The sequence below is a fragment of the Halichoerus grypus genome, chromosome 14 (genome assembly GCF_964656455.1).
Source record: "Halichoerus grypus chromosome 14, mHalGry1.hap1.1, whole genome shotgun sequence".
Taxonomy (NCBI): Eukaryota; Metazoa; Chordata; class Mammalia; order Carnivora; family Phocidae; genus Halichoerus; species Halichoerus grypus.
This window is the reverse complement of record NC_135725.1, coordinates 22,292,927-22,320,806: the sequence shown is the minus strand read 5'-3', so window position 1 is coordinate 22,320,806 and position 27,880 is coordinate 22,292,927. Positions and strand designations below refer to the sequence as shown.

The window sequence follows — 27,880 nt, the reverse complement described above, 5'->3', positions numbered from 1 at the left end:
CCAGTAATACCTGTGAAGTCACTTTTGGGTTTCTAGGGAGCACACAAGGGAACCATGAAGATTAGGGTCACCTAGGCAGTCGTTAACCAAAACAGCTGTTGTTGCTGACAGTGAAGTTCGTTAGGCTGGAGCCATTTGCTTAAATCAGGAACGACAACGAAAGCAGTGTCAGGGCTGGAAGATGTTGGGGACAATTACACAAAGAACAGGTTCGTGGGAACAGGGGTGAAAGGAAGTGGCCTGTTTTGGGTGGGGCTGCCACGTGAACCAGCTCCCCACTTGCTCTGGACTGTGGCTCCCCCAGGCCTTCCCAGCCCACCATCTTTGCTGCCTTGTTTTGAATGCATTTTACAGCATCAAAGGTACGATGAGACGCTGTGTTTTGCAACTTGTCTTGAGTCTGCCATTTTGAATGGAGCCAATTTTCACATAAGTAGCGGTGCTAATTACTAGCCCTGTCCAAATTTAGAGGAACTTCCAGAGCTTTTCAAAACCTATTCAGATTATAGGCCTCATTTAAGCCGTTCAAGCAGGAATTACAGTAGTAACTTCTAACATGTAGAAGCAGAGGCCTCAAAGCTTGACAGGCTCCAGGGTCCAACTATAGAACTGTTACTGTTTCTAACAGAAATTGCATTGTTGCTAACAGAAGCGAAGTTTACTTTTATGTTTACAATACCACTTGACTATATTAAAAAAAAAATAAGATCATTAAAAAGCTATCTTTGAATGGCTGAGCCGTTTGGATGCCCAGCGCTGGTTACAGCAGGAAGGCTTCGAAGGTGACCCTGTGGAGAGAGACTTCACTTTAAAGTTGCCAGTGGACACCAAGTCTGTGCCACATTCTTCTGGGCCCTGGGGCAGATGTAAAGTTGAGTACTCTATGGTGCAGCCCTCAGTGCATCAGGTCAGAGTCTGGACGAGGAGACTTTGGAGAGCTGATAAGATCTAGAACACGGGCAGGTGCACTGGAACACTGTTTACACCTGAGTGCACGCTGCTATTCCCCTCCCGTGGCTCCGCTTTTTGGAGTACATGTTAGCACTTTCAGGAGTTTGGTTAAGTCTCCTGTGTCCTATCAGCCAGGGGGTCTGGGTCGGAGGGGTTAGTTTTTAGCAGACACTTACCACGGTCTTTAGTGGAGGGATCTGGCCAGGTCACCTTTCAGCCCCACACACTGTGCTAAAGACATTACTCTGAGCTACTCTGTATTGAATCGCACGAGTCCCTCCCTCTGCTTTTATGTAAGCCTCCTGCATTTGTGTAGCTTGACCGGTCATGAATCAAAGCTCAGCTCGCCTCAGTGTCAGCCCCTGCAGTGGGCAAAGAGGCCTCAGATGGCCCCCTGGTCCCCAGTTTGATTTCCTCCTGTGTGCAGTTGAGCTGGGAATGTTCCCATGGTGGGGTCCACAGTTTTCATGAGGGAACTTAGAGACCCAGCCACCTGGCTGACTACCTTGGGCTGGTTAGGAACGAAGTCACCTTCTCTCCCCTCCCAACCCCGCTTTTAAAAATTTGCTTCTGGTACATGCCATTGCTTTAGAAGTGGTCTGACTTAAAGGTTTCCCCCAGCCCCTTCTTTTTTAAATTGTGGCAGAGAAAGGTAACATAATTGTCTGTTGGCCCTGGACACCCCCCTGGTAGTTCTCCAGCCTCTCTCAGAAATTGGGGTTATCTGGGCTTTGTGCAGGAGATTTTTGCACAGCTCCTTCAGTATTGTTCAAGGCAGTAACACATCACTGAACAAATTGCCCCCTTGCATATGCTAATCATGTACTTAAAAGGACTCATTGTAACATGTTCTGATGCTTTAGCCTGAGGGGAGATGGGAATTGAAGGGATGTCAGATCATGTCATGTGACCCCCCAAATATCGAAAATGCCTGTTTTCTTTGGGTCAACAGTTCGTACTCAGCACATGGGAAGGAAAGTATCCTGTGTGGTTGGTAAGAAAAGATTAGTCCTTGTTCCTTCTTTTGTGTGGGGGGAGCTGGCCTCGCTGTTGAAGATTCCGTGGCTGAAATACTTGCTTCGGGTCTTGAATTTCAGTGCTATTGGCGAGGAACACCAAATCTTATTTCCAACAGCAAATTAAAAGAATTCAAAAGAGTTCCTTCATTGTTGCTGTGGAAAATGTTATTTGCCTTTTAGGAGGCCATGCTGTTAATCCCACCTGCTCTCTGTGTGTCTTTTTCGAGGGGCACACACTGTCACAGTCACAGAATACGCCTGATAGAATAATCTCAGGGTTCCGCTCCTAGGCCGTTTATATTCCTGGCCAGGAAATCGCAGTGGGAAAGAATAAAAACACATCTACCTGTAAACAGCAAGCTCCCATCTCTCTAACAGTAAAAAGAGAATGGAAGAGCATTTTGAGTGAGTAGGGCCTGAAGGATCCACCAGGCTCTGGATGGCTTCATTGCATAGTCAGGGTCTCCCTTTTAAGCGCTTACACCTCTCTAAATGTTTGCCATCAAAGTCTTCAGACGAGATGAATTACATGGAGTGAAAGTTGGTGTAGGTATCACCTTTCTTAAAATAGCTATCACTTCTAGGTTGGGTTTTCATGTGTACAAAGAGACCTGGGAAGGAATCTTTGATTAATTTTTTTTCTTTTTTTTGTGTGTGTCTTACAGAGTAATTCCCTCTTGGTCCCAGACAGTCTAAGGGGCACAGATAAACGCAGAAATGGACCTGAATTTTCCAATGACATCAAAAAAAGAAAGGTGGATGATAAGGACTCCAGCCACTATGTAAGTAAATAAAGGACTTGAAACAGTATTTGTTTGCTTACTTGTTCACCTTCTAAGTGAGCATACAAGCATACTCTAAGATCATAGTGATAATTCCACATCCTTTAAAATAATACTATCAAGAGGATAGGTTCTTAGAAGGGTACTATTTCCCTCTAGAGCTGTAAACTCTGCTCAGTCAGGCTCACGATTACATTTTAGGCCTCCTGCCTAAGTTCCTCATAAGAGGGGATAGCAGCATGCAGGGGCCGGACCTGCAGCCTGTGCATTTGCACGGGGCCCTGCTCTTAAAGGGACTTTGCCCTTGGTTTGACGCTCTGTCCTCACCATCTTCAAATTCTCAGTTTTTGAACCAGGGCCTGCATTGTCATCTGTCCTGGGTCCTGCAAATTTGGTAGCCCGTCCTGCTAAAATAACCAGGGTAAAAACATGGCTGTCACAGAGTACCTTTTTGGATGCTATTCTGTTGACTTATTCAGGCTCATGTTCGGTCTTGAGGCAGAGTTCATCCTCTTGAACAGCGAGCAGTTTGGCTAGGTAAGTCCATGGTAAAAACGGAAAAAACCTTGGAAGCATCTAGATCAGACCCCGCAGATTGAGAGTGCATGACTGTGAAGGGAGGGCTCTTGACTCACACCTAGCTGGAACCACATTTCATGAGGAGAGCAAAACCAAGCCAAATGGCAATTGGCTCGAGTCTGAGGGTCATCAATGTTGCAGCTGATAAATGACTTGGAGTTTTCTTATGTCTATTTCAAGACGGACACATTCTCGGGAACAGGATGAGAGTAGAACCTGGGATTAGCCCACTTCCCGTTGCTTATGGAAAAAGCGGCTGGCGGGTCGGCAAGATGGGGGTTACACGCGAGGCCCCTCTGCCTCCTGCTGGCTGGTTCAAGCCAATAGCTAACAGTCTCTAGTATTTCCTGAGCGACAGCTTGTTCGTGCCACATACCACGTGCTTTTACATGGATTGTTTCATTTGACTCTTAAAACAGCTCTGTGAATTCAGTACCGTCGCCTCCATTGTAGATAAAGAAACTGAAGCACAGAACTTGTAAGTGATTTGTCCCAAGTTCAGAGTTAGTGGTGGAACCTGGAGGCAGTCTAACTCCAGAATCCATGCTCTTGATCACTATGCCAGGATCCCCAAGCTGAGGGCCTCAGAGAGGGTATTTTTTTTTTTTTTAAGATTTTCTTTGTTTATTTATTTATTTATTTATTTGAGAGAGAGAGTTAGTTAGCCAGAGAGAGCACAAGCAGGGAGGAGAGGGAGCGAGTGGGCAGCCTGACGTGGGGCTCGATCCCACAACCCCGGGATCATGACCTGAGCTGAAGGCAGACTCCTTACCGACTAAGCCACCCAGGCACCCCTTGGAGAGGGTATTTTGCCAGAGGTCCTTGTATTGGTCCACACTCTGCACTGTGATAACATTCTGAGAACTTGGAGTTGTAGGTTCTCCCCATTCCAGTCCAAGGCTTTGTAGCACATGTTTGGCCCTCACCTTTGCCCACAGCCGGTTTCCCCTGCAGGTACTTTTATATATGGCATCAACTGTTAATAAGCTATTCAAAATGTCCATGACGTGCAGAAATTCGGAAGTTGCCAGTAATACAATTTTGAGTTGTGCATGAGGCTCGTGTAGATATTTAGTGGTGAGTGATCTAGAATCCATAGCTCTGCATTACTGTTTTATAACCTGCTCATATTAAGTATGTCCAGATGTATAGGTAGTTTCAGGGTGATGTATTGAGTTGATGTTGGAGAATCTGGGGCAAAGTCCTCAGACCTTAGCTCTCCAATGACCAGCCTACACTGTAGTGTGAAGGTTCACATTTGCAGAAGGGTCCAAAACAAACCTAAGATTGAAATTACAGACTACTCAAAAACTCACTTCATAGTCCCATCATAATAAATGAGCTGTTTGCTTCTTCGCTAGATTGCATACTATGTGAACCTTTTTAATAAATTTTTTTCTAAGAAAACTTTTTGGCTTATATTTTTTTTCACCACCACCATCTTTGGGTTCTTTTTTTTAAGATTTTATTTATTTATTTGTCAGAGAGAGAGAGCACAAGCAGGGGGAATGGCAGAGGGAAAAGCAGGCTTCCCTGCTAAGCAAGGAGCCCGATGTGGGACTGGATCCCTGGACCCTGGGATCATGACCTTAGCCGAAAGCAGACACTTAACCAACTGAGCCACCCAGGCATCCCATTTTTTTTTTATTTATTTTATTTAATCTCTACCCCCAATGTGGGGTTCGAATTCACAACCCCAAGTTCAAGAGTTGCATGCTCTTTCGACTGAGCCAGCCAGGCACCCCCCGTCTTTGTGTTCTTTTTTTTTTCTTTTTAAAGATTTTATTTATTTCAGAGAAAGAGAGATTGGAGAGAGTACAAGCAGGGGGAACAGCAGAGGGAGAGGAAGAAGCAGCCTCCCCACTGAGCAGGGAGCCCAATGCAGGACTCAGTCCCAGGACCCTGAGATCATGACCTGAGCTGAAGACGGACACCTAACTGACTGAGCCACCCAGGCGCCTCTGTCTTTGTGTTCTTAACACCTGAAAACGTTTGTGCTTTTCTGTGGTCTTTACTAACAGAAAAAGCAAATCTTCTTTAGTTTTATTTTTTTCTTTTATTACATGAAAATATTTCTTTCAGTAGGCTGTTATTTTGAGTTACCCAGGCTTCCTCGTTGGTTATAATTTTATGTTGTAGTGAATTGCATGGTGCCTTAACAACAGTGATTAAATTAAATCTAGTAACATCCTATTGAAGAAAGTAAATTGGGTCTTCCACATGTAAAACTCTAGGTATAGTTAGAAAAAAACATGTAAAAGATAACGAATTTAAAGTTGAGGGTAACTTTCTAGCTGGACTTGGAGGCCCCACAGAAAGCCAACATGGCTCATATTTGCACTTGTACTTATTAGTACAAATTATCAAACCTTCGTGTATTTGTAATTGACAGTGATTCAGTAAAAGGATTGTGTAGATTATAAATCAGTGACCTACTCCTTTTTGAGAATTAGGTGAGATCCTACTTCTTTCATAGGCTCATTGTATCACTCTGTACTAAAGGACAGGAGGCCTTTTGGCTAAGAAAGTAGACTTTTTCAGTCTGCCCTAAACTCGATGTAGGAGTGAGCACATAGTTGAATAGCTTTTCTAAAGCTTTTTCAAACTTAGGACAACCTTGCAGTTTCCTGGGTTAGCAAATTTTACACCTTTATGAAGAGGGAATACGAGCCCTCCTGCAGGATGCGAGTGCCTTCCAGATTTTGCCATCCCGTGTTCTTCCATCTCTCCTAAAATATTCCATGCTGATTGCAAAAGATTTTTATTCTTAACATAAGGTTAGATCTTGGTACGTTATCCCAATCAAGTTGATAGCTTTGTTGTTTTTGGTTTTTAGTGTTCCTTTTTTTTCTTTCAGTAATGAGTAACCCCATGGGAACATGGTTGAAGTTTCTCTTTATAATTACAAATTGTGAACACTAGATTTATTGGCTATCTTCAAGATGATACACACAAAGCAATGACATGAAGTCATGTTCTTAATTTGAAATCATGTTCTTAATTTGACATCCAGTGGGAAAAGAGCCCTGATAGAAGGCCATGGGCAGATTTCAGATTATAAGAGAGATGCACCTGTTACGAACATTCATTGAGCTCTTACTGTGCACCCAGTGTTTGCAACTTGCTCTCACCTGAATGATCCATAGCAGGTATTCTACTGCAGCAGTTCCTGCCTGTGGCTTTGGGTAGCCCCATGTCAGGTAAGGGGGGAAGGCCATCTGGCAATCTGGAAGGGGACCTGTAGGCATGTCCTGGGCCATTTTTGCAGTGTGTCTGCTACCAAGAACTATAGGAATTGAACGGGGCCTCCAACCCTTTAATAAACGGCATGAACATCTTTTTTTCCAGGATAGCGATGGTGACAAAAGCGATGACAACTTAGTTGTGGATGTGTCTAATGAGGTAACCACACATTTTCTCAAACTTCATTTTCAGAGTGACTTATGAGAAACAGAAAGTAGAGCCATGGTATTTTGGTTTCTCACAACTTTGCACATTAAAAACTTAGTGGTTGTTCATAGATGGAGCAATAGTGGTCTGACAAGAACTTTGGTTTCCTTTAAAAAAAAAAAAAATCTATTTTCCCAGTCATTTCGGATTCCTAAGTTGGGTGCCTGGTGCTCCTTTCCTTCCTGTGCCCTCTGGGCAAAGTATTTGAGCATGAAGACGCTTAGGATTGTTCCTGGATGTGCTTTCCTCTGTGCTATCTTCACGGTGTGTTTGCAAACACCATCCTGTTAATTATAACAACATTGCTAGTCAGGGGGCACACTCCCAAGTCCCCCAGATCTGAAGGACTTAGAGTGGCCTCCTTTAATTTAGAGAATTAGTGTGGAAATAGAGTCTGTAAAGGGCAAGGTCCGTCTGTTATGAGTGAAATCACACAAGCTTTGCTTATACTTGTCGAGGACCCTTCTTCTCCGCGAGCAAGCCCTGCCCATTCACCCAGGGAAAATGGGATCGACAAAAACCGCCTGCTGAAGAAAGATGCCTCCAGCAGCCCAGCGTCCACGGCCTCTTCGGGAAGCTCCACTTCTTTGAAATCCAAAGAAATGAGCTTGGTAGGTCTCCTGAGCCGTCACTTTGCCCATGCAGCAGTGTATTTTTCTTTGCGGTTCAGAGGACCCGAAAGTATTTGAAATGTGGGCTTTTACGGAGTGAGAGGTATATTTTTAAGTTTAAAAGTGAGACAACAACTCCTGCTCTTTGTCCCACATGGTGTTTCCTTTCTCCCTCTGGGTAGTGTGTCTTGGGCCGTGATTCGAGAGAGACAGCAAGCTTCCATGTCCATTGCTTTCTTATTTGGGGGATGTGCAACCTCATAGGAAATTGAAGTCCTGAGTTTACCTTATTTTAGACTGACCCACTGTGTCAGGGCATGTTGGGATTGGGTTTGGAGTCAGAATGGGGATGTACTCACGCAGCCTCCAGAGAAGCCTGGAGCAGGTGCAGGGAGGGTGGAGCCTCCGAGCCTGCTTTCAGCCATTCAGCAAGTAGTGTGGAGCGTGTCCTCCCTTACCTCACAAAAACCGAGCCATAATGGTCCTGCATTTGATTCGTATACAGCCTTCCTAGGCATTATCCCATTTCACCGAAGGGGAGGAAAGCCTGAGGAGCTTGCCAAGTTTACACTGCCCATCAGATCCAAGGCCAGAGGGAGCTGCGGTCTCTCCCTAGCCCCATGCATGCTGTTTGCTGCTCCACGGCGCTCCTCAGACTGGGATTTAAAGGAATGAAAGGTTGAGATGCAGAGGATGATGCCCCGGGACCCTGTTACTGTCACACTCCTGAAGGCCTCTGTGCTAGTGGGTCCACACCCGTTATGTAGGCAAGTTGTGGCAGTGCTTAACTCCACACACATCTCTCAGACGGATAGAATCCTTCTAGGGCTTTTGCCTTTGAGATGCTGGTTTGTTTCTCAACAAATCCACGGCCCTGCTGCCTCTTACCGTTAGTCTCAATCCCATTGCCACTAAAAGGCAAGATTAGAAAAGGGATCCTCCCTCTGACATTCTTGGTGACCCAGCCATTTGTTTCTGAGTGACTGGGAATTTTTCGCTGGGTGGTCATCGTTCTGACTTGGCCTGGATCCAAAGTCCACACGCCTGATGGAAAAATACTTTTTAAAATAAAATCTGCGGAGGAAGAAGTGTGATCATGTTCTGTGTCTCTAGCTAGAGTTTTAATTCTGGCAGGAAGAGGAAAGGTCAACATTTCTCGCTCACAAGTTAATGCTGTCAACATTGTGTGGATTTATGAAAATTGGCTGAGGGAGTAGCTAGAAGGTGCCCAGTGTCCCAGCTGCTGTTGTGATAAATTGTGTAATATGGCTTGGATTAAAAATAATACTCATTTAATTTGTTTAATGATACCAGCATGAAAAAGCCAGCACGCCTGTTCTGAAATCCAGCACACCGACGCCTCGGAGCGACATGCCAACGCCGGGCACCAGTGCCGCTCCAGGACTCCGTCCAGGCCTCGGCAAGCCTCCAGCCATGGACCCCCTCGTTAACCAAGCGGGTAGAGCCTCGCCTCTTGTTGTGCTTTGTTTTGTTTTTCCCTTTCTGGGCTTGACTCGTCGTCTGTGCACTCCTGACGCCATTTCCCCGTGAATATGAGACGCACTCAACTGCCTACCTCCTTCCCATCCCTGAAAAGCCATGATAAGAAACAGATGTTTGTCCTTAGGTTCAGCAGCTGCACCCTGTTCGGTCTCCGACTGTTTACACTTGGCTCTCTTTCTCCCCACCTCCCCCATAATCCAAATCCTAGGGACTTCAATAAAGTTTCCGATAATTACTCCGCCCGTAAGCTCCTTACCAAACTGTCACTGCATGTCTGAGTTCCCTAATACTGACCGAAACGGCCAGCCCAAGTGTGCTTCTTGCTTACTTGAGTTGGCCGGGTTTCTCCCGTTCCATCCCTCAGGAACCTGTGGTCTCTCTGTCAGTAGAAACTGGGAGGGTTTCACTGAGACTCTGGCCTGTGAATCAATTGGTAACTTCTAACTTTCTCTTCCTTAACACCTTGGGCCCAGAGGAAAATAAGCCCCAGAATATTCCTCCTAAACCCAGGCTTTGGTTTAGGTAATAAATCCAGGGTCCCGTTTTCATCTGGAATTGGTAGCAGAGAATGGAAAGGAGAAATCTTGGATTTTATCAAAACCTTCTTTTGAGATTAAGTCAGGTAAACAGGTAGTGCCTTGGTTTGCCTTCTGTGAATTGGGTACAGTACTGCTGTTTAATTTTAATTGCCCAGTTTCCCAGTGCTGCCAAGCCAAGGATGAAGTGTGTGGGCAGTGCTTCTCCTGGGGTCCGTTCTCCCCTGGAGATGAATTCGGCTGAGTTGGTGGTGATGAAACCAACCCCCCCCCACACACACACACCTCACCCAAGCCTTCCTCCTTGCCCTCGCCCCTCATGAATGGCGCTAGAAGTGACTCTGGAACTGACGTTCAGGCTGAGTCACATCACACGGCTTGTGCTTCCTTTCAGCCGCCGGTCTGAGGACGCCGCTGGCGGTGCCCGGCCCGTACCCCGCCCCGTTCGGGATGGTGCCCCACGCCGGCATGAATGGCGAGCTTACCAGCCCTGGCGCCGCCTACGCCAGCCTGCACAACATGTCCCCGCAGATGAGCGCGGCCGCTGCCGCCGCCGCTGTGGTGGCCTACGGGCGCTCCCCGATGGTAGGTGCTGCGGGCGGGCCAGGGCCGGGACCCCCGCCCACGCCTGCGAACAGAGCCCCAGTGTCCCTGAGCCTGCCCGCTGCCATCAGCATGCCGCTGCATTAAGTTAGGGCGCAGCGCTTCTGGGTTTGCTGTTTTTGTGGATGAAACAAGGCAGTGTTTAGGAGCTACTTTGGCGGTTCAGGGGACATCTGGTTTTCTCCCCCCAAGTAGATTTTTTTTTGGAAGGCAGTAGAATGACTCAAGTAGCTCACAGAAGCCTTTTCATTCATTTTCTTGAGGGTTTTTATTTTCCCCTCTTTAATTCTTAGGAAAAACTATTTGAGAAGCTGTAATGTTTTCTTTCCGTGTCTGTATTATCCTTTAAACCCAACAATGTGACTCAGGTGTAAGCAGTGATCTGAAGGCAACAACGAGAAAACAGAGGTGACTGAACCCTGGGGCAGCTTGCCCATCTTCTTGCCCAGCCTTTTATGACTATGTAAATAGCCTCATTTTTGACCGGAAAGGTACAAAACTATGCAAAGGGCAAAATCGACTGTAATCCTCAGTTGCACCCGGGAAAGGAAACAGATGATAACCTGTATTAAATAGAAGTCCCTATATATTTCTCTTGGCTATTTAGAATACGTCATGTTCAGTTTTCTCCTCTCCCCTCTTCAGATGGCATGACCTCCAATAGTTTGGGCTGATAGTGAAGTTTGTGGGTTTTTTCCCCTCATGTCGCACTAGTAAGAAAGGCTGTGCATTGGGGACAAGATAGTTTAAAGCAAAGTGGGCAGCTAAGGGACTAGATAACCTTCATTAGGGCATGAATGTTTAAGCAGTAACTTAGGCCAGTGGTATGAAATGGGGGCGATTTTGTCCCCCTAGGGACATCTGGTAATCTGTGGAGACACTTTTGATTATCAGAAGTGGAGAATGCTATTGGTACGTAGAGTGTAGAAGCCAGGGATGGTGCTAAATATCCCAAGACAGCCCCAAACAACTGTCTGGCTCAAAACATTGATAGTGCCAAGGTCAAGAAATCCTGACTCAGACAACATACTGCTCTCTGTACTTGCTTGGGCAAGGCAGGACATCCTAAGTCCACAGAAAGTATTTACTGTGGGAAGCTGGTTCTCGATGTACAAATAGACCACACTCCAGCCAACCTCCCCAGAAAGAAGCATGGCCTGTCGTATTTACAGGTGGTTATATTACTTCTTGCATTGTAATTTTTTTTTTTTTTTTTGAAAAATGTTAGCACATGTTACTGTTCCTGTTTATGTTGCGTTGGAGATGTAGGAATTTCTAGTGAAAAGTCTTTATAGATGTTCACAAAGTGCCTACTCTGCATAAACTGAGTCTTCAATGTCTTATTTTTGTTTCCAGGTTGGGTTTGATCCTCCCCCTCACATGCGAGTACCTACCATCCCTCCAAACCTGGCAGGAATCCCTGGGGGGAAACCGTAAGTGCCTCTGACTCCTCAATTTTGTTTTAAAGGCAGTTACTTAGTCATGGCTATTAGCAGACTAGAATTCCAAAGGGAACACAGGCTTGGACGTTTCCAAGGAGATTTCTAGTGTCTTTTCCTGAGGAGCGTTAGCACTTTCTATAAATAGGCACCTTGTAGGTGTCATGCCTCTGTCTTCTCACTATGGGTGATCTCATGCATTTAGTTATTTCTGGAGAGAAGCTGTTGTAGATGGGGGCCAGGAGGGAGGCAAGAACCGGGGGTGGTTGGCCCTCCTTGCTTGACCCCTCTTCAGAAAGCTGCTCTGCTCTGCCTTTGGTCAGAGGGTAGCTGCTGGAGGTTTTCAACAGGACTGTGCTGTGGGCAGTAGTAAGCTGTCACCAACTGTTGAGATCTCCGAAATTTGAAACATGTCATCTCTCTACCTGGCTCAGTGCTACCTTTTCCTTATTTTGGTGGAAACTAGAGTTGTATGAAGGGTAGTTGTGGCGTCTGTTGGATCCCAGCGTTGGAGGTTGGAACCTCCCTGCCCACTCCTCCCCAACCCCCAATAAAGTTTGGTGCGTGCTTGACTCGGAGAAGTCCAAGATTACAAAACTCAGAGTGGCTTTGTGGGAAAGCATGAAAGATGGATTAAAGGGGCAAAAGAGCATTCAGAATTGAAAAACCCCGTTGGTTATTCTTCCGGGGTCACTGAAAATCACTTGCTTCCCATATGTTAGTAATTAGAAATGAGATTTTGAAGAATTTCTGAAGTCCTTAATTTCCATACAAAGCAAAATTGAAATATGGTGGGGGGGGGGTCTGTCTTACTTCCCAACATGTACTCTGCTCTTCTGTAGGGCCTTTTACAATTTTGATTTTTCGAAATAGGGGTATGTGTCATAGGCCTTCAGTTTATTTTCCTTATACTCTCTGCCTTTGTGTGGTTGCTCTCAGCTTTCATTTATGTGTCTGCTGCATGTTGCATATTAAATTATTTTGAGTGGTCCATTCAACTACCTGGTCACCTTTGTGTGATTTGAATCAGAGCCTTTCTTCAAATAAACCAGCAGCATGAGGAAAAATGGAATCCTTACTCCATCACCTGCTTTTTGGAAAGCAGATTGCCACGGCTCTACTTTACATGCATTATAATATCTATTTCATGGTAATTTGATTCATGATGAAACGAGACTTTTTCTATACTAAGAACTGGTAGAGAGATGTTAAGAACTTACAGTGACATCTAGGCCCAGGGAAGAGCAGGATTAGGGGGTGGGACAGTGTTGTAAATGTTTTCTTACCTTGTAGCTCTCTTCTGATTGAATAACCTTGAACTGCTATGTTGTTTATTTTCTTGGGTCTGCCCCTCTGCATCCAGCCTGGGATGCCCCCGGGCCCTTAGTGGGTATTTCTTATCCGTGGTCTCTGGCAACGTAGCTGTCGTGTGTCCTACAGACTGGTGAGTGGATAAAGGGCAAATGAGTAATGTGATGAGAGGCAATAATTAATAGTAACTGATGAATCTTCAGGGAAATAATAAGCAAATAATGCCAAGTTCAACTGACCATTACGGAAAGCCATTTTCTTTTTTTTTTTTTTTTTAAAGATTTTATTTATTTATTTGAGAGAGAGAATGAGATAGAGAGAGAGAGCATGAGGGGGGAGGGTCAGAGGGAGAAGCAGACTCCCTGCTGACAGCAGGGAGCCTGATGCGGGACTCGATCCTGGGACTCCAGGATCATGACCTGAGCCGAAGGCAGTCGCTTAACCAACTGAGCCACATAGGCGCCCCTAGGGAAAGCCAGTTTTAAGAGTCGGAGGTGTGGGGGTATGTCTGGCTGCCAAGACCCCACCCTAAATGGGACGTGTGAGGCAGGTGGGGTGGGGTGGGACGAGCTATGAGCTATCGTGATTGTCTTGAAGGTACAGAGGACCATTAATCAGACCTAGCTCCTTACAGTTTGTGTGTGTGTGTGTGTGTGTGTGTGTGTGTGTGTGTGTGTGTGAATAATGTAATTAGACACAAAGTTGAAGCCTTCTCTGAATGATAGTACTGGTGTCATGCTTATTAGAGCCAAAATACTCATGCCTTTGGCTTTGAGCACCTTGGATTTCTTTGTGTTCACATCTATGTTAAGCTAGGGTATGACATGCTCAGGGTCAATGACAGTGGGCACGGCAGCAGAGTTGTGAGAGTCACGTATGAGGGTGAGTCTCTGGATCAGAGTGGTCACTGCCCTCCAAAACAGCGAAAATATATTCTTTAGGATTCTCTTTTAAGTTTGAGGGGAGCCATGTTATGTGAGGAAGATCGAGTTAATATCAGAGGGGAAAAATGGAGTTCACCATTGTCTCTGGGATCTGGGCTATACATCCTATTCCTTTGTTTTAATCCATTAATTAGTATTAGAGGGCTTCCTGTCCTCATTGTTGAGTAAAGTAATACTCCCTGAGGCAGTGCTTCTCAAAGCTTCTATGACGACCAGTTTTTTCCCACATGACCAAGATTGGTACTCTTGTAACAGACAAATACAGATGAATAGGGGAAGAAAGATACACAGTATAAGTCCCAGTTATTGTGTTTCTTTTGTGTTTTTTTTTAAGATTTTATTTATTTGAGAGAGAGAGAGAGGAAGAGCACCAGCAAGAGGAGGGGCAGAGGGAAAAGCAGGCTCCCCACTGAGCAGGGAACCTGACGAGGGGCTCCATCCCAGGATCCTGGGCTCAGGAGCCGAAGGCAGACGCTTACCCGACTGAGCCACCCAGGCGCCCCAGTCCCAGTTTTTTATTACAAGAGTCAGCTGTCATGAGTGGACTCTGTCGAGTGGCTGTATAACCGTTTTCAACACTTCCTATCCCTGAGTGAGCTGATCTCACTCAGGTAGCAAATGTTTGCCGACCACACTTCGAACAGCTTTGGTCTGAGGCACCTAAGAGAAATGGTGACAAACCAACATGGCCAGGGTCAGGGTGAGCGAGGTGTGGTAAAGGTTTGTGAGTGTCATCCTCTGACAAATACCAATCGAAGTAATATTTGGGTCGGGCGATGGATGGTTACTCTTGGACATTTGCGTGAGAACTGTGTCAGGCTTTGTGCCAGGTGCTGGGCAGACTCCAGGAAAGAGAATGTTCATCTTCCCCGCCTTTGGAGGGCCTGCTGATGTGGAAACACGAGAGGGACAAATGCTGCAGTATGTTTGTGAGGCGCCCTGAAGGCAGAGCAGTGGGGGCTAGGCAGACATGTAGAGTGATGATGGTTAGGATGGGAAGGGCTTCCTCGGGGTGAGGAGGATACACTGAAAGCTAAGCATGCGCAGGAGGAACACGCCCACAGAGCAGAGAGGGCAGAAAAGGTGGACCATTGTAGGTAGAGGGGACAGCCTGCCACATGGTCCCAGCACATGGGAGCTTGAGGGATTCCTGTGGCAATGGATGAGTTCCTTCCGAGCGGCAGAGCCAGGAGAGTTCCAGTGGGGCTGGAGGGACCTTGATAGTGCCTCTCGTGTGAATGCTCATCTGTGGTTCAGGTCTCCCGTGATCGCCTCGCCAGTGGCTGTGTGCTTCTGCCCACGCGTGTCTGGTAACCAGGCCTTGCTGGTGGTTCCTGGAACGAGCCACTTTCCCTGGCTGTGGGAAAACTGTTCCAGCCCTCGAGCTGAGATCTGTCTCCCTGGAACCTTTATCCATCGATCCTGGTTCTTTCCTACCCCTTGAGACCACACAGCGCACCACTCATCCATCACCCTCATGGCAGCTCTTCAGATACTTGGAGACCACCATCTTGCCACGAGGCTTCTCTTCTGGCTGAATATGTCCGTTGCTTCAGCCCTATCTTGTGGGATGCGATTTCAGGTTCCCGCACCATCTGCGCACTAAAATCTAACAGTCACCTCCCTCTTGTCCTCTCCCACTGATTTAATTGAAACCTGCTGCATAGGCCTAAGGGACCCTATTGGAAGCTCACAGCCTAGTGATGGAGAGACCACATTAATCAAATAATCACAAAACTGAATGCATAATTGTAATTGAGAGAAGAGCTATGACCAAGAGAAACGCTATTCTGTAAAAGCATGTGGCAGGCTTCAAGGAAGAAGTGTTTCTGAGCTGTTTTAATCCCATAGGGGAGGAGGAAGGAGCATATGCAAAGGCCCTGTGGCCTTACATTGTTGGTTTTTGTGTTGTTTTGTTTTTATCAAAGTAGAATAGAACAAGGTGACTCCTGTTGCCACTATTTTGTACTTGTTGTTGGTGTTAAAATGATGTAGGAACTCAGTAGGGTTTCCCAACCAACCTGGTCATTTTCCTTGTCTCCTTCACCCCCACACCTGTCTCTCCTGACCTCTCTATCTTTGTTAAAGGCATCATCCTCATTCTCTCTGACATCTGGGCGCAAACTTTAGCCTGTGATTCTTCCTTGTTGAAGTGACGTTTCACCGGTCTTCTTCATTGTTGAAATCTCACTTAATTCCTACTGACTTTTGTCAGTAAGATCCTAGATAAGTTTTCCCCTTTATAAAGTGCTTACCTGATTAGGTTCCTTTCTTGCTCAGAGATCTTCAGCAGTTGCACATAAACTGGTGATGGGGCATTCAAGGCCCCTCTAGCACTTTTACCCCCACCTGCTATTCTACCTCATGTCATGTGTTCTTTGCATCTTGTGCATGGGCCGAAAGAGAGAACCTTCCATTCTCTGAGAGCCTTTCCTCCTCCTAGCTGGAGCAATGTCCCTTTTTGCCAGTCTTACCTCTTTCTGTGGAAAAGCTTTCTGTCCTTCAAAGACCATTTCTGTTGCCACCTTATCAACACGAAGCCTTCACTGATGCCTTGTGAAATGTGATCCCTCTCCAGGAGCACCTTGTAACATCTTGTTACCCCTTGCACGCCTTGGCCTTGAGTGACCGTCATGTACCCATGTCAGATCTCTACCTGCTTCTTCCCTACAAGAACTGAAGCTTTGAAGTCCCTCTGTCCCCTTGAGCACAAATATCCCGTAAACAAATATTTGGTGCATTGAGTACGTGGGAAATGAGTCCGGGATTGTGTAAGACTGTGACTCATCCTTTCTAAAAGAGATTCACATTTTGCATTTTAGAGTTCAGCACTGCTGATTTATAAGAGGTAACCCTGACTGTTTTCAAGCCCTTGAGGGGAGATTTAATTGGTATTGTTTGGTCAGCTTCACTTGAACTCACTTTTAGTTTTAGGAAATGTGTTCCCCTGAGTCTTGTGGAGATCCCTGGTAAGAGAAATTCTGGTTTAGTTAGGTCAACATCTCTTTGCTGTGCCTCACACCGCCCTCCCCCCAAAACGGCATTTTGGCCCCGAAGGACCGCTTTCCTCCCCGTCCATGCTTGGAAGCTGTGCCCTACCTGCCTCGTGTGGTGGCACCTAGAGGTCAGTAATAACTCAGACTAATAATAGTTTGGCTTAAGATCCAGCTTCGTTCCAGGTTCCTTCACCCTGTATTTTAACGCTAGACGTGTAATTGAGAAATCTTACACCCACTCGTTTAGTGTTTAAATAAATCTTTAAAGTACCTTTTTGGAGTTGGAGCCTAAAGAGAAAAGAAAATCTTAACTACATGTCGGGTAAAATTGCTTCCTAGGAAAACATGTTTTGCAGCAGTGAAGAGAGGCCATCCCGGCTTCCAGCCGAGGAGACATTTCCATGGCCAGCCCTTGCCCCCATCCCCCACCCCATTTTCCAGTCCTGATCTTGCTTCTGATTCCTCTGTTGACCATGTCTAGAATTCACAGCTGGCTTATTTAGTGGATTTGGAAATTAATTTGGCTCTCTTTTCACTGGTTATGATATTTGGGTGTTTTTTGGTCTATTAAACACCAAAAGTAACATGTTTGTTTTATGCCTCATTATCACATTTGGGTTTGGGTTTAATTTCCATTTTTCTACTCTTTGATCTTCTGGGAATGTGTAGCTAATTTCTTGAGATTATATTGAAATGGAAGGCCCTTTATTTTTTTTTTTTTGAAGATTTTATTTTATTTATTTGAGAGAGAGAGAGTGAGAGAGAGAGAGCACAAGAGGGGGTAGGGTCAGAGGGAGAAGCAGACTCCCTGCTGAGCAGGGAGCCCGATGCAGGACTAGATCCCGGGATTCTGGGATCATGACCTGAGCTGAAGGCAGTCGCTTAACCAACTGAACCACCCAGGCACCTGGAAGGCCCTTTATTTTGATGTGAGTTATGTGTAGCTACTAGAGAGCTGACCTCCCTGCACATCTCTCTCTCCCTCTTCCCCTTCTCAGAAATGCCTTTCAGTTTATCAGGTGTAAGTATGCTTTGTTTCTTTCTTGCTCACATGATTCTGGGTTGCCTATAGTGGTTGGTTCCTTTGCTAGAATTTTCGAATTGAGCTTTGAAAGGGCTGTATTTTAAACTTTTCTTTGTCTTACTTTTCATCCAAGAATCAAAGAATCGGTTTGATTCTTTGTCCTGCATGGGAGCCTTGTCTTTACCCAGCACATTTACATGTTTTCAAACATTTATTTTATTTTTTTTAAAGATTTTATTTATTTATGAGAGAGAGAGCACGAGCCAGGGGAGAGGGAGAGGCAGATTTCCTGGTGAGCAGAGAGCCTGATGCAGGACTTTATCCCAGAACCCCAGATCATGACCTGACCCAAAGGTGGACACTTGACCGACTGAGCCACCCAGGCTCCCCACAGGTTTTCAAACATTTAGTTGGTAGAGGAAGTAGGGCCTAGAATTCAAAGTCATAAACGTTAACTTTGCTAGAGAACCTCCTAGATTATCAACTAGACCATCTCCCATTTCTTTTTTCATCTTTTTCATGTCCATTTTAAGAGGTTTTGCATTTGCCTTTTCAAAAAAAATGGGAATAGTCCTACATTAAGGTCATAAATAAGGAAACAAACACAGAGTCTCCCATCTTAATGCTTTAAGTTCTCACCTTGTAATTTAATTGTTACTAAAGCCCTCTATTCCTGTAGATATGCTATCTTCCAAATAGGATAGGAATTGTGCCCTCATCTGCATATTTGCTGTTTGGAAGGATCCTGGGATGCCAAACTAGAAAAATCCTGTGTTTTATAGATGTTATGGGTTAGATATGCAGACCTTACGAAATGTTAAAGGTAAAGCTTGTTATATCGGCAGTGAAGGAGATTTTACCATAAATAGATGAATCATATTCCCGAGGACCTATTTTCTTTTCCTGAAATCTTAGAATAATATGGCTCTGATTTCCTTATGACCTCAAATCCCAGTCCCCCCACCACCACCTTCATTATTCTAGTTCTTGAGGCTAAGAGTATCCTCCACAGTCGTAAATTACATTATTCTCATATACCTTAGGATGACCCAGATGCCCCAAGCCCTCCAAGCCTCCAGGGCCAGGACTCTATAATGAAGTGCCCTGATGACATTGACAAGAAGATTTCTCTTGTGTAGGCTACCTGTCTCCATCTTGATGGGCACGTGTTTTCCCTCTCGAGGCAATAATGTCCAAGTTAGTGCCAATGTGAAGCTAGGGTGAAGATTAAGAGCTCTCCTTTTCTGGCGGGCCTGCCCTGGATGCCCTGAACTTGAATCCTGGCCCTTCCACTTACTAGCCCAGTGGGCCAGTGACCCTGTCCTGTACTATTGCTTCTCATCTCCAGATAATAAGGAATAGTGAGCTACCTCCTGACGCAAGAACCAGAGGTTGAATCTACGTTGTGTGTCATGCTTTTCTGTAAGTACCTTCCCACGCAACTTCATTTACACCACACCTCCTCAGTCATGTTTAGTGGGTAAGTTTTCTCAGGGCATGTTGTAAATATAGGGAAATGAGGCACAAGTAAGTTACCTATGGCCCCCACATCTTATTAGTGACTAGCTGAACCTCTAATCTGTGTCTCCTCACTTTTTTTTTTTTTTTTTTTTTTTTACTCTGTGGTATGCTTTTCAGCTGCCAGGCGCAGGATCGCACTTTTGCCTGTGACCTGTGGCAGCTTCTGGAAGGGTCCTGCATCCACTGGGCTCTGCTGACTTGGGGAAGGGCCATGGATTTCACTCCATCACTGTGGTTGCTTTCATTGCCTTTTGTTTCGGTCCAAATCGGCTCTCTAGGGACCGCATTCCCCCCTCGGGAATGTTGATACCGTCTCTTAGTGACATTTGGTAGGACGACTGGAAATTTCTGGGGGAAAGTTGGCTGGTATAACCCAGGTGGCTAGAGGACCCTCCACTTTCTTGTAGCTTACTCTCCTTGCCAGAGCAACCTTTCATGCCTCAACTTCTAAGCGAGTAGGGTAGCGATGAATGACTTGGGGTGTTGAGATCCAGCAGTATGCTGGCTGGAGAAGTCAGGCCACCTGTCCCTGAAGAACTCTGCAGTTGGAAAAACAACGAACGAGAAGTGTAAACACGTGTGGCAGTCCACAGTGTGGTACGTGCCATAGCCGAGATTTATAGGAAGAGACAGGACCCTGGAAAAGAATCCTCCTGCCTGGGAAGGTTGTGGCAGCCTGAGGAGGAGAGCAAGTGACGAGCACTTAGGAGGGAGGCGGCGCTATTCTAGGCCAGAGGGAACAGTTTTTGCACAACTTGGAGACGTGACAGGGTGCGGTATTTTAGGGGACTGGCCCGTTGTCCCACGTGGCAGGGAGTTCCGGATACAGGACGGTCACATGAACTGAGGCCCAGCCACAATACATTGTGAAGGACTTGGCGAGCCCCAAAGAGCGCGTGATTGGATTTTTGATACTTGTTCCGACAGCCGGAGCTTCCCGGTTGAGAATGCCAAGTCCACAGGCGGCGGGGTCTTGGCCGTGGCCATGATCTCTGGGGGCCGTGGTTCTTCATCACCATTTACTGGATCCCGCTGCTGCCATTCCTGTCTATTTCCAGCAAACCAACGACTCTGTAAACACCTGTTTTCCTTTGGCCGCAGAACACAGCATAGTTTTATTAGCAGCAGAGCTAGGAAAAAAACAACCTGCTTCTCCAAAGCGCGGTCTTGTTTTCCAGCTTGCTGCTGTCCCCGAGAGGCTTCTTGGTGGGGACTCCTTCCTTTGAGTTTCTTCCCCTCTGCCGTGTGCCCAATAAAGGAAGCGGCCTCAGCTCCGAAAGAGTTTGACTTCATTCAGTTTTTTACATCTGTGCTATCCAGGGGGCTTTATTCTTTTCAGTTCTCCAACCAGATTTCGGAATTAGATCCTGATCAGCAGGTGCTTGTGCAGAAAGCTGGGTTGGGGCAGGGGCTCAGTTCTCTGAGGCTTTCTTGGGTGCAGGTGGGTGGCCCCAGCAGTGTGGCCCCTAACGAGGGCACCAGGAGCTCATTCTTTCTGCCTCACAGTGTGCCACAGTCCTGGCTACGTGTCCTCTTCTCCTCTTTGTCAAGGGCTGTCTCTCCACTCTTGCCCTTCAGGATCTATGGATTTCCTTTGCCTCGTCATTGCCATGTGCTTTCCTGACTCCCACCCCGCACCTTCCTCCCTTTCTGCATTCCTGGTCCTCACTCTCGCCCACTGGTTGATAAAAGAGCCCTTGATTGAGCATACCCTCACTGTCCTCTTTTAAAGTCATGGGTGTTTGATACCGATGCTCCCTTTCTCTGAGGGCCCTGCCGGTGTGGAGCACGGTGTTCAATGTTTAATGGTTTTGCAGCTCTTCTCACCCTTAGAGCAACCCCTGCATCCCTTATACTTGGTTGTATTTCTGTCTTGTGGATCAGGAGCAGACATGTTACAGGCTACAAGTAGTGAGGCCGGGAAGGATGGCCACAGTTAGGCCAGCGAGCCGGGCATCTCCCATACATTTAACACACGAGTCTGGGCTCTTGACTTAGCTGTGGACCTGGTCCGCTTGATCATCAGTCAGGAGCCCTCTCGACTTTTTCTTGAACAAACAAATAAATCTCAGCTTTTAGAATTGAGATAGACATACAGAAAAGTGCATGAATGGTGTGTGTATAGCTAAGTGACTTTGCACCAAGAGTACTGAAGACGCCCTTCTTGTGTCCTCTCCAGTAGCTGAGGGGAACCCCCACTCTGGGTTAACATCACAGATGAATTCTGCCTGTGTTTGAAATTCTATAAATCCAGTCCTTCCATATGCATTCTTTGGTGGCTGGCCTCTTTCTGAATTCAGGCTTGGGAGATATTTATAAATCCTCACTATGTGTTTATAAATTCTCCTTCCTGGTTGATTTTGCTTTTCCTGGCTCTTCAATAAGTAGAGAATCTAAGTTTCCTTCTGGGATGTCTTTAATGTCGTCATGATACGCCATCAGCGTGGCCTTTTCTCATCGATATGCTTGTGTCTTGTGTTCCTGTGGGTGAATAATTCCAGACTCTCGTCTGCTCCCCTGATTTTTCCTTCCAGTTGATCTCTCTTTGAGACCCATCAGCCCTTTGTGTCGTTCTGGTTTGTTCATTTGATTAGGCTCTCCAGCACCGCGGGCGGCACCAGCTTCCTGTGAGGCCCCCTGTGACTGATGTATTAACATCCCTGTGCATTTCCCCGGGGACCCAGAAATGTTCCCAGCTTCTGGCAGCAGTTCACTGCTCTGTGAATCAATTTTAAATTGCCTCAGTATGATGATCACAGACCTCCTGTGTGGTTTAAAGAAGAAGACACCTGGGAGAGAGGTGGGTGTCTTCCAGAAAAGGAGCGTACAGCTCTCTTGCTACACTTTGTGCATCTGTTTTAATCTGGAACATTGAACTCAGTAACAAGAGGGTTTCCAATTGAAGCAAGGTAAAATTTTCTTCCCCTAAAAATCCAGAATTGCTAAAAGGGTACCTGATGGAGAGTTTGCCTCCCTGGAGGTGCCCACCTTGATTTATGGCAGACAAAGAAACAGACCTTCACGTGTGCCATTATTCTCTTAAAGAAAGCTTTAAGAGGCAAGTTCTCCCCCTGTGTCAACCACTATTCTAACCAAATACGTTCCGTTTGATTGTTTCATGAAACACTCTGGTCATTTCTCCAGCTTTATCTAGTTCATTGTTTGTCATTTTCAGACCCAGCTTAGGGGGTCACATAATTGCTACTGGACCCGATACCTGGGTCACATAATTGCTCCTGGACCTTGAAGAATTCTTCTAGAACGTGAATAGAGTTAAACTCCAGCTCTTGTGGTCCCATCTTCAAGGGCAGTACAATGCTACTTGATCCCAACTCTGAATATCCCATAATAAATGGCATAGGTTCAATGCGCATGTATTAAAATATCATGTGGGTTTGATATGTTAACTAAGGACACCAAAGGATACTGTTGGATAAAAAAATAAGGGATTTAGTGGCTTGTTTTGATGTAAGGGCTTTGAGCTATAGTTGTTTTGTATATTAATTTTCTAGTACATTCTGTAGGGTTCCCATTATGTGTGCTCAATGATTCAAATTAAGAGTAATGTTAAGGATTTGGTCCAGCTAGCCATGTAGTATTAGTTATTGGAACCAGTTTGTCAGGAAATAACATACCCTGATCGTGTCATTTGGTTGGGAGAAGGGGAAGTTCTTTCTCAAGCCTTCATGTATTTGGTATTTCGCTTTCATAGAGTGAAAACGACAGCATATATTTTCTTCTCAAGCTTAGGGAAGTATGTAGGTTTTATGTGCGAGCAGGTTGGAAACCTGATAACCCTGTATCGGTTTTCAATTTTGTGCATGCTAAGTTACTTTACAAAATTTGAGTTAGCATTAAAATGAAAATTTGAGTTCTGTGTTAATACCCATGGTCTTTAGATCTGTAAAGGGACTGCAAGGTGCCAATGACAAGTTCCATAAAGGGCCCAGACTTACCCAGTGGGTCACGGACAGGAGGAAACTCTACATACTTCATTTGTTATGTATGCAGACCTATAGAGAAGGCTTCATGTTGAACTTCTAGAATGCCTAGTGATGGCTTCAGATAGGAAGAAAGTGAAAGCAGTGGTCTTCAAAGTGCGTAATTCTATCCGTTTGGATGTTGGGGGTGGATATTAGCATTTCTGCATCTTCTACCCTCTAAAGTATCTTTTCTTCTGTGCATGTTTTATAATGCCTGTGATATATTAGTGCTTGGATTTTAAGTCATTAGATCTTAAAGCGTACAATATGCTTTAAGATTTTGGGGTGGAAACAAGAATGTCCTAGAATTAGGTCTGTTCGTATTGAACATGGGAGGAAAACAATAGCTTGAAGTAACATAAAAGTTTATTTCTCTCTCCCATAAAAAGATACCGGCTGTCAGCAGGGCTCTGCATCCTGTGTTTGTGTTCCACTTCCTTCAGCAGTTGATTTCCATCTTCAGAGTCAGCTTGTGGCCCCCAAGGGCTGGTGGAGCTCGCGTCACCTTGCTCATAGTTAAGGCATTAGGAAGGAGTAAGAAAAGAGGGCAGGCAGGAACCCTGATGCTCCTCCCCTTTTAAAATTCCTTTTCTTTTAATTAATAAACTTTACTTTTTAGAGCAGTTCTAGGTTCATAGCAAAATCGAGCCAAAGGTACAGAGAGCTTCTGTGTCCCCCCCGGGGCCCCTTCCTTTGAGGTTATGAGCTTAATGCCACCCAGCAGTGCATGTATGTTGAGCCACGTACATCTCAGTGGTGGGAACGTGGCGAAGCGAAGAGTAGCTTTGCTGCCTTAGATAAAACTGGGGTTCATGGCCAAAGGAGACAGGGAGATTGTCGAGGAGAAAACTTGAAATCTATCATCAAGCTATTTGATGTAAGAGAATCTTTTATTATTTTCTCTTGATTATGCGAAAGAGAGTAAATTCAAGCCTGAAACTGGTGCATTGAGAAAACTGTTTTTGTTTGTCAGTGTTGAAATATACTTTACTGTGTGAAATTATTACGAGTTCTTAAGGGCTTCATCTGAAGCATAAAAAATAATCATTTAAAATTATGCTAAGAAATCATACAATTATACAAGGTACATGGAAGGAGGTATTTTATGTTAATTTGGAAGCATAGTTAGCATTTTATATGGGATTGGAAGGAATGCTTTATGGAATGGTTAGCCACAATTGAAAAATCGTTAAATACTTAAAAAATATAGTTCAATATACCTGTCTTTTGGTATACCCTAGGCTTCCGTTATTATGTATTTTAAATTTGCTCCTTCGGTAAATACTTCAGCTTCTATTGATCTCAAGAAAATCCTAAGGAGAATCGTTCCCTTCTTTGTCTTCCTTATAGATGCTGCTGAGCTAATGACCAGCTGCTTTATGATAAATGTTTTCTCTGTCTCCTCTCCTGTCTTTCTCTCCAACCATCCCCCTCTCCAAAAGTGCATACTCCTTCCACGTTACTGCAGACGGTCAGATGCAGCCTGTCCCTTTCCCCCCCGACGCCCTCATCGGACCTGGAATCCCCCGGCACGCGCGCCAGATCAACACCCTGAACCACGGGGAGGTGGTGTGCGCCGTGACCATCAGCAACCCCACGAGACACGTGTACACGGGCGGGAAGGGCTGCGTCAAGGTCTGGGACATCAGCCACCCCGGCAACAAGAGCCCCGTTTCTCAGCTCGACTGTCTGGTGAGCGAACAGGAACTGGCGCACGAGGGTAATGTCTCCCTGGAGACTCAATAAGGAAATGGCTGTTTGGGCCTGGGTTTTATTCCCATTATGAGGAAATGGAAGCCCTTTCTGTTTCCTGTGTTAGCTAGTTAGCTCCCCCACCCCTCTCCCTGAAATGTGAACGTTTCATTTGTTGCTCTTTTGGCGGTTAAATCCCAGAGTTGATGGATTTCTTTTAAAAAACATTGTACAGTAGTTTACAGAAGCTGTCCTTGTTTGAATGTGTATTCAAAAGGGGGTTTCCCATTTAATGAATGAAAGCACAGCGAGGCCTGGACTCTGAGCCCTGCAATCCACCCAACTTTTAATTTCCCTGCGGCCTTCGGATAAATATTGAATAGTAAACATTTGATAATGTGGCATAAAAAAGCATTCTGAACAGGGTCTGTGTTTTCAGGGAGACCGGGGAGGGCTGGCTGGGTTTTATTACCTGAACTTCAGGAAAGGTTAATAGATCACACTGCAAAAAAACGGGGGGTGGCCGCCTGCGAAACGGGAATGGTGAGAACGCTTTCCCGGAGTACCCTAATCCGCCTGCTCCCAGAGTAGAATACCGTTTTGCATTTTTCAGGATCATAGCACATGTTGGGACATGTTCCGATCTCTATAAACTGTGACCCCAGAGTTTATAGCCCACATACCACTGGCCTGACGCAGAATCAGGGCCACACTGCCTCTGATATGGGGCCTACCTACGCTTTGCCACGGCCGGTGGTGCGGTTTACCCACCGCCTGCCCAGCCGTTGCTGAGGATTCGGGAGCCAGAGGTTTAAAAAAAAGAACAGTGGTGTTTTTGAGATACAAAAGCCTTTTTTTTGAGGAGTTATTGATTTACTTTTTAATCACATAACTTTAAAAGATCTCCATTAATGAAATTTCAATTTAGGCCGACATTCTATAATAGTAGGAGTATTTTGTGACACTCATCACCTTTTTTGAGATTTATGTGCTTAAAGTTTTTTCTTATCTTTGAATAATAGGCCATGGTCAAAGCATAGCGAGAACTTCAGTTCTGTCTATTTGGGTTGAAGGATAGCAGTTATTACTTTCAGGGAAGGGAGGGTCATTTTAGGTCCCACCTTCCTTTTTTTTTTTTTTTTTCTCTTTTTCTTTTTCAGAGGTAGGGGCAGAGGGAGAGGGAGAGAGAGCATCTTCAGCAGGCTCCACACCCAGCACGGGGCCCACGACCCGTGATCATGACCTGAGCCGAAATCAAGAGTTGGATGCTTAACTGACTGAGCCACCCAAGCGCCCCCCCACCTTCCTTTTTTAATATGTGCTGGTTTCGATAGAGAGATGACCTCTTTTATCAATTTCTTTGGACTGAGAGGGTTGAATACGGCAGCAACCGTATCACCCCTTGAGAAAGCAGCTCTGTTAAAGTCCTAATAAGGAGCCACGTGGCTAATGAAGAGTCAGCACAAGCCTTAGATAGAGATTTAAGAGTAATGAAAACCAGAAGGTAGGCAGCAGGTCTCCGCTATCCAAATAGTAAATAAGGGCGGGTGATGAGGTCAGAGATTTATAAACTAGCTTTGAAAAGTGGTTTCTTCACAGAGAAGTACGTGCACACCTACCTTACATCCGCTGATCATTTCAGTTCTTTCTACTCAGCAGGAAACTGGACGTCAGGAAAAGTTCTATTTAGTGTTTGCACATGCCTGAGCGAGCCTCAGAGTTTGTTTTGTTGACTGTTTCAAAGGGGACAGTTACAATTGGAACCCAGTCTTTGCTACAGAACTCTTGCTTTGCAGGTGTCCACGAAATACCACTTTTTCAAGTCAAAAACCAAGATAGCAGTTAGAGAGCATGGTATTGTTACTGCTTGGTCATGCATCATAGCAATTGAATTACGTTTATTTCACAGAACAGGGATAACTACATCCGTTCCTGCAAATTGCTCCCTGACGGTTGCACCCTCATCGTGGGAGGGGAGGCCAGTACTCTGTCCATCTGGGACCTGGCGGCTCCCACCCCGCGCATCAAGGCAGAGCTGACGTCCTCGGCCCCCGCGTGCTACGCCCTGGCCATCAGCCCCGACTCCAAGGTCTGCTTCTCGTGCTGCAGTGACGGTAACATCGCCGTCTGGGACCTGCACAACCAGACGCTGGTGAGGTGAGCAGCTGTGGTTTTCTAGGGTGGGGGTTCCGTCCTTGGGTACCTGGGCCTGAAGACCTCCTGCTTCTGGGCCTGCACCCAGGCTCTCAGCCCGTGTGAAGAGCCTCCTGTGCGCCAGGCTTGGAGCTCTAGGCATCGGGAGTGTGAAGACAAAACTGTGACCCTGCCCCTCTGGGGGGCTCATAGCCTTGCTGCTGTGCTCGGTGTCCCCCACACTTTCCTTTTATCTCCCCAACATCCCCATTCTTCAGCCACTTACAGATGCCAGACTTGTTCAAAATATATTCCTGACATATACATACCATGGATTACCTGGCGGTACGGAGGGTCCTTAATACTAGGTGCTTTTGGCTTTGGCTAGAACCTTGTTTGCGTAAACAGGAGCCAAGTGATAAAGGATAACAGAAAATCAACAAAAGGACATTAGAAGAGGAGATTCCAGGGGCGCCTGGGTGGCTCAGTCAGTTAAGCGTCTGCCTTCGGCTCAGATCATGATCTCAGGGTCCTGGGATCGAGCTCCGCATCGGGCTCCCTGCTCAGCAGGGAGCCTACTTCTCCCTCTCCCTCTGCTGTTCCTCCTGCTTGTGAGCACGTGCTCTCTCTGTCAAATAAATAAATATATATTTTTTAAAAGGAGATTCCATGAACTTTGCCCACAAAATGGTTTTAAAGTATGCATGTTTCTCAATTACTAAATCAGTGCTGTCCAGGGGTCATTCCACCCTAGGAATGAGCCCGGCTTCCTGCAATCTGTTCTCTTAACTGCAGTGACAGCT

At 45.8% G+C, this 27,880-nt stretch overlaps 1 protein-coding gene across 8 annotated transcripts in view; it reads left to right on the top strand.

The window, feature by feature from the left end:
- TLE1 (TLE family member 1, transcriptional corepressor) overlaps nucleotides 1-27,880 on the top strand; it is an 88,018-nt gene that overhangs the window by 54,122 nt on the left and 6,016 nt on the right. For all 8 annotated transcript variants that reach the window (XM_036113967.2, XM_036113968.2, XM_036113964.2 and 5 more), the window contains 8 exons: nucleotides 2,636-2,752; nucleotides 6,680-6,733; nucleotides 7,240-7,392; nucleotides 8,707-8,851; nucleotides 9,826-10,016; nucleotides 11,391-11,467; nucleotides 24,695-24,944; nucleotides 26,854-27,101. In XM_036113967.2, coding sequence (XP_035969860.1) covers nucleotides 2,636-2,752; nucleotides 6,680-6,733; nucleotides 7,240-7,392; nucleotides 8,707-8,851; nucleotides 9,826-10,016; nucleotides 11,391-11,467; nucleotides 24,695-24,944; nucleotides 26,854-27,101 — 1,235 coding nt within the window. The remainder of the gene's footprint in view (nucleotides 1-2,635; nucleotides 2,753-6,679; nucleotides 6,734-7,239; nucleotides 7,393-8,706; nucleotides 8,852-9,825; nucleotides 10,017-11,390; nucleotides 11,468-24,694; nucleotides 24,945-26,853; nucleotides 27,102-27,880) is intronic.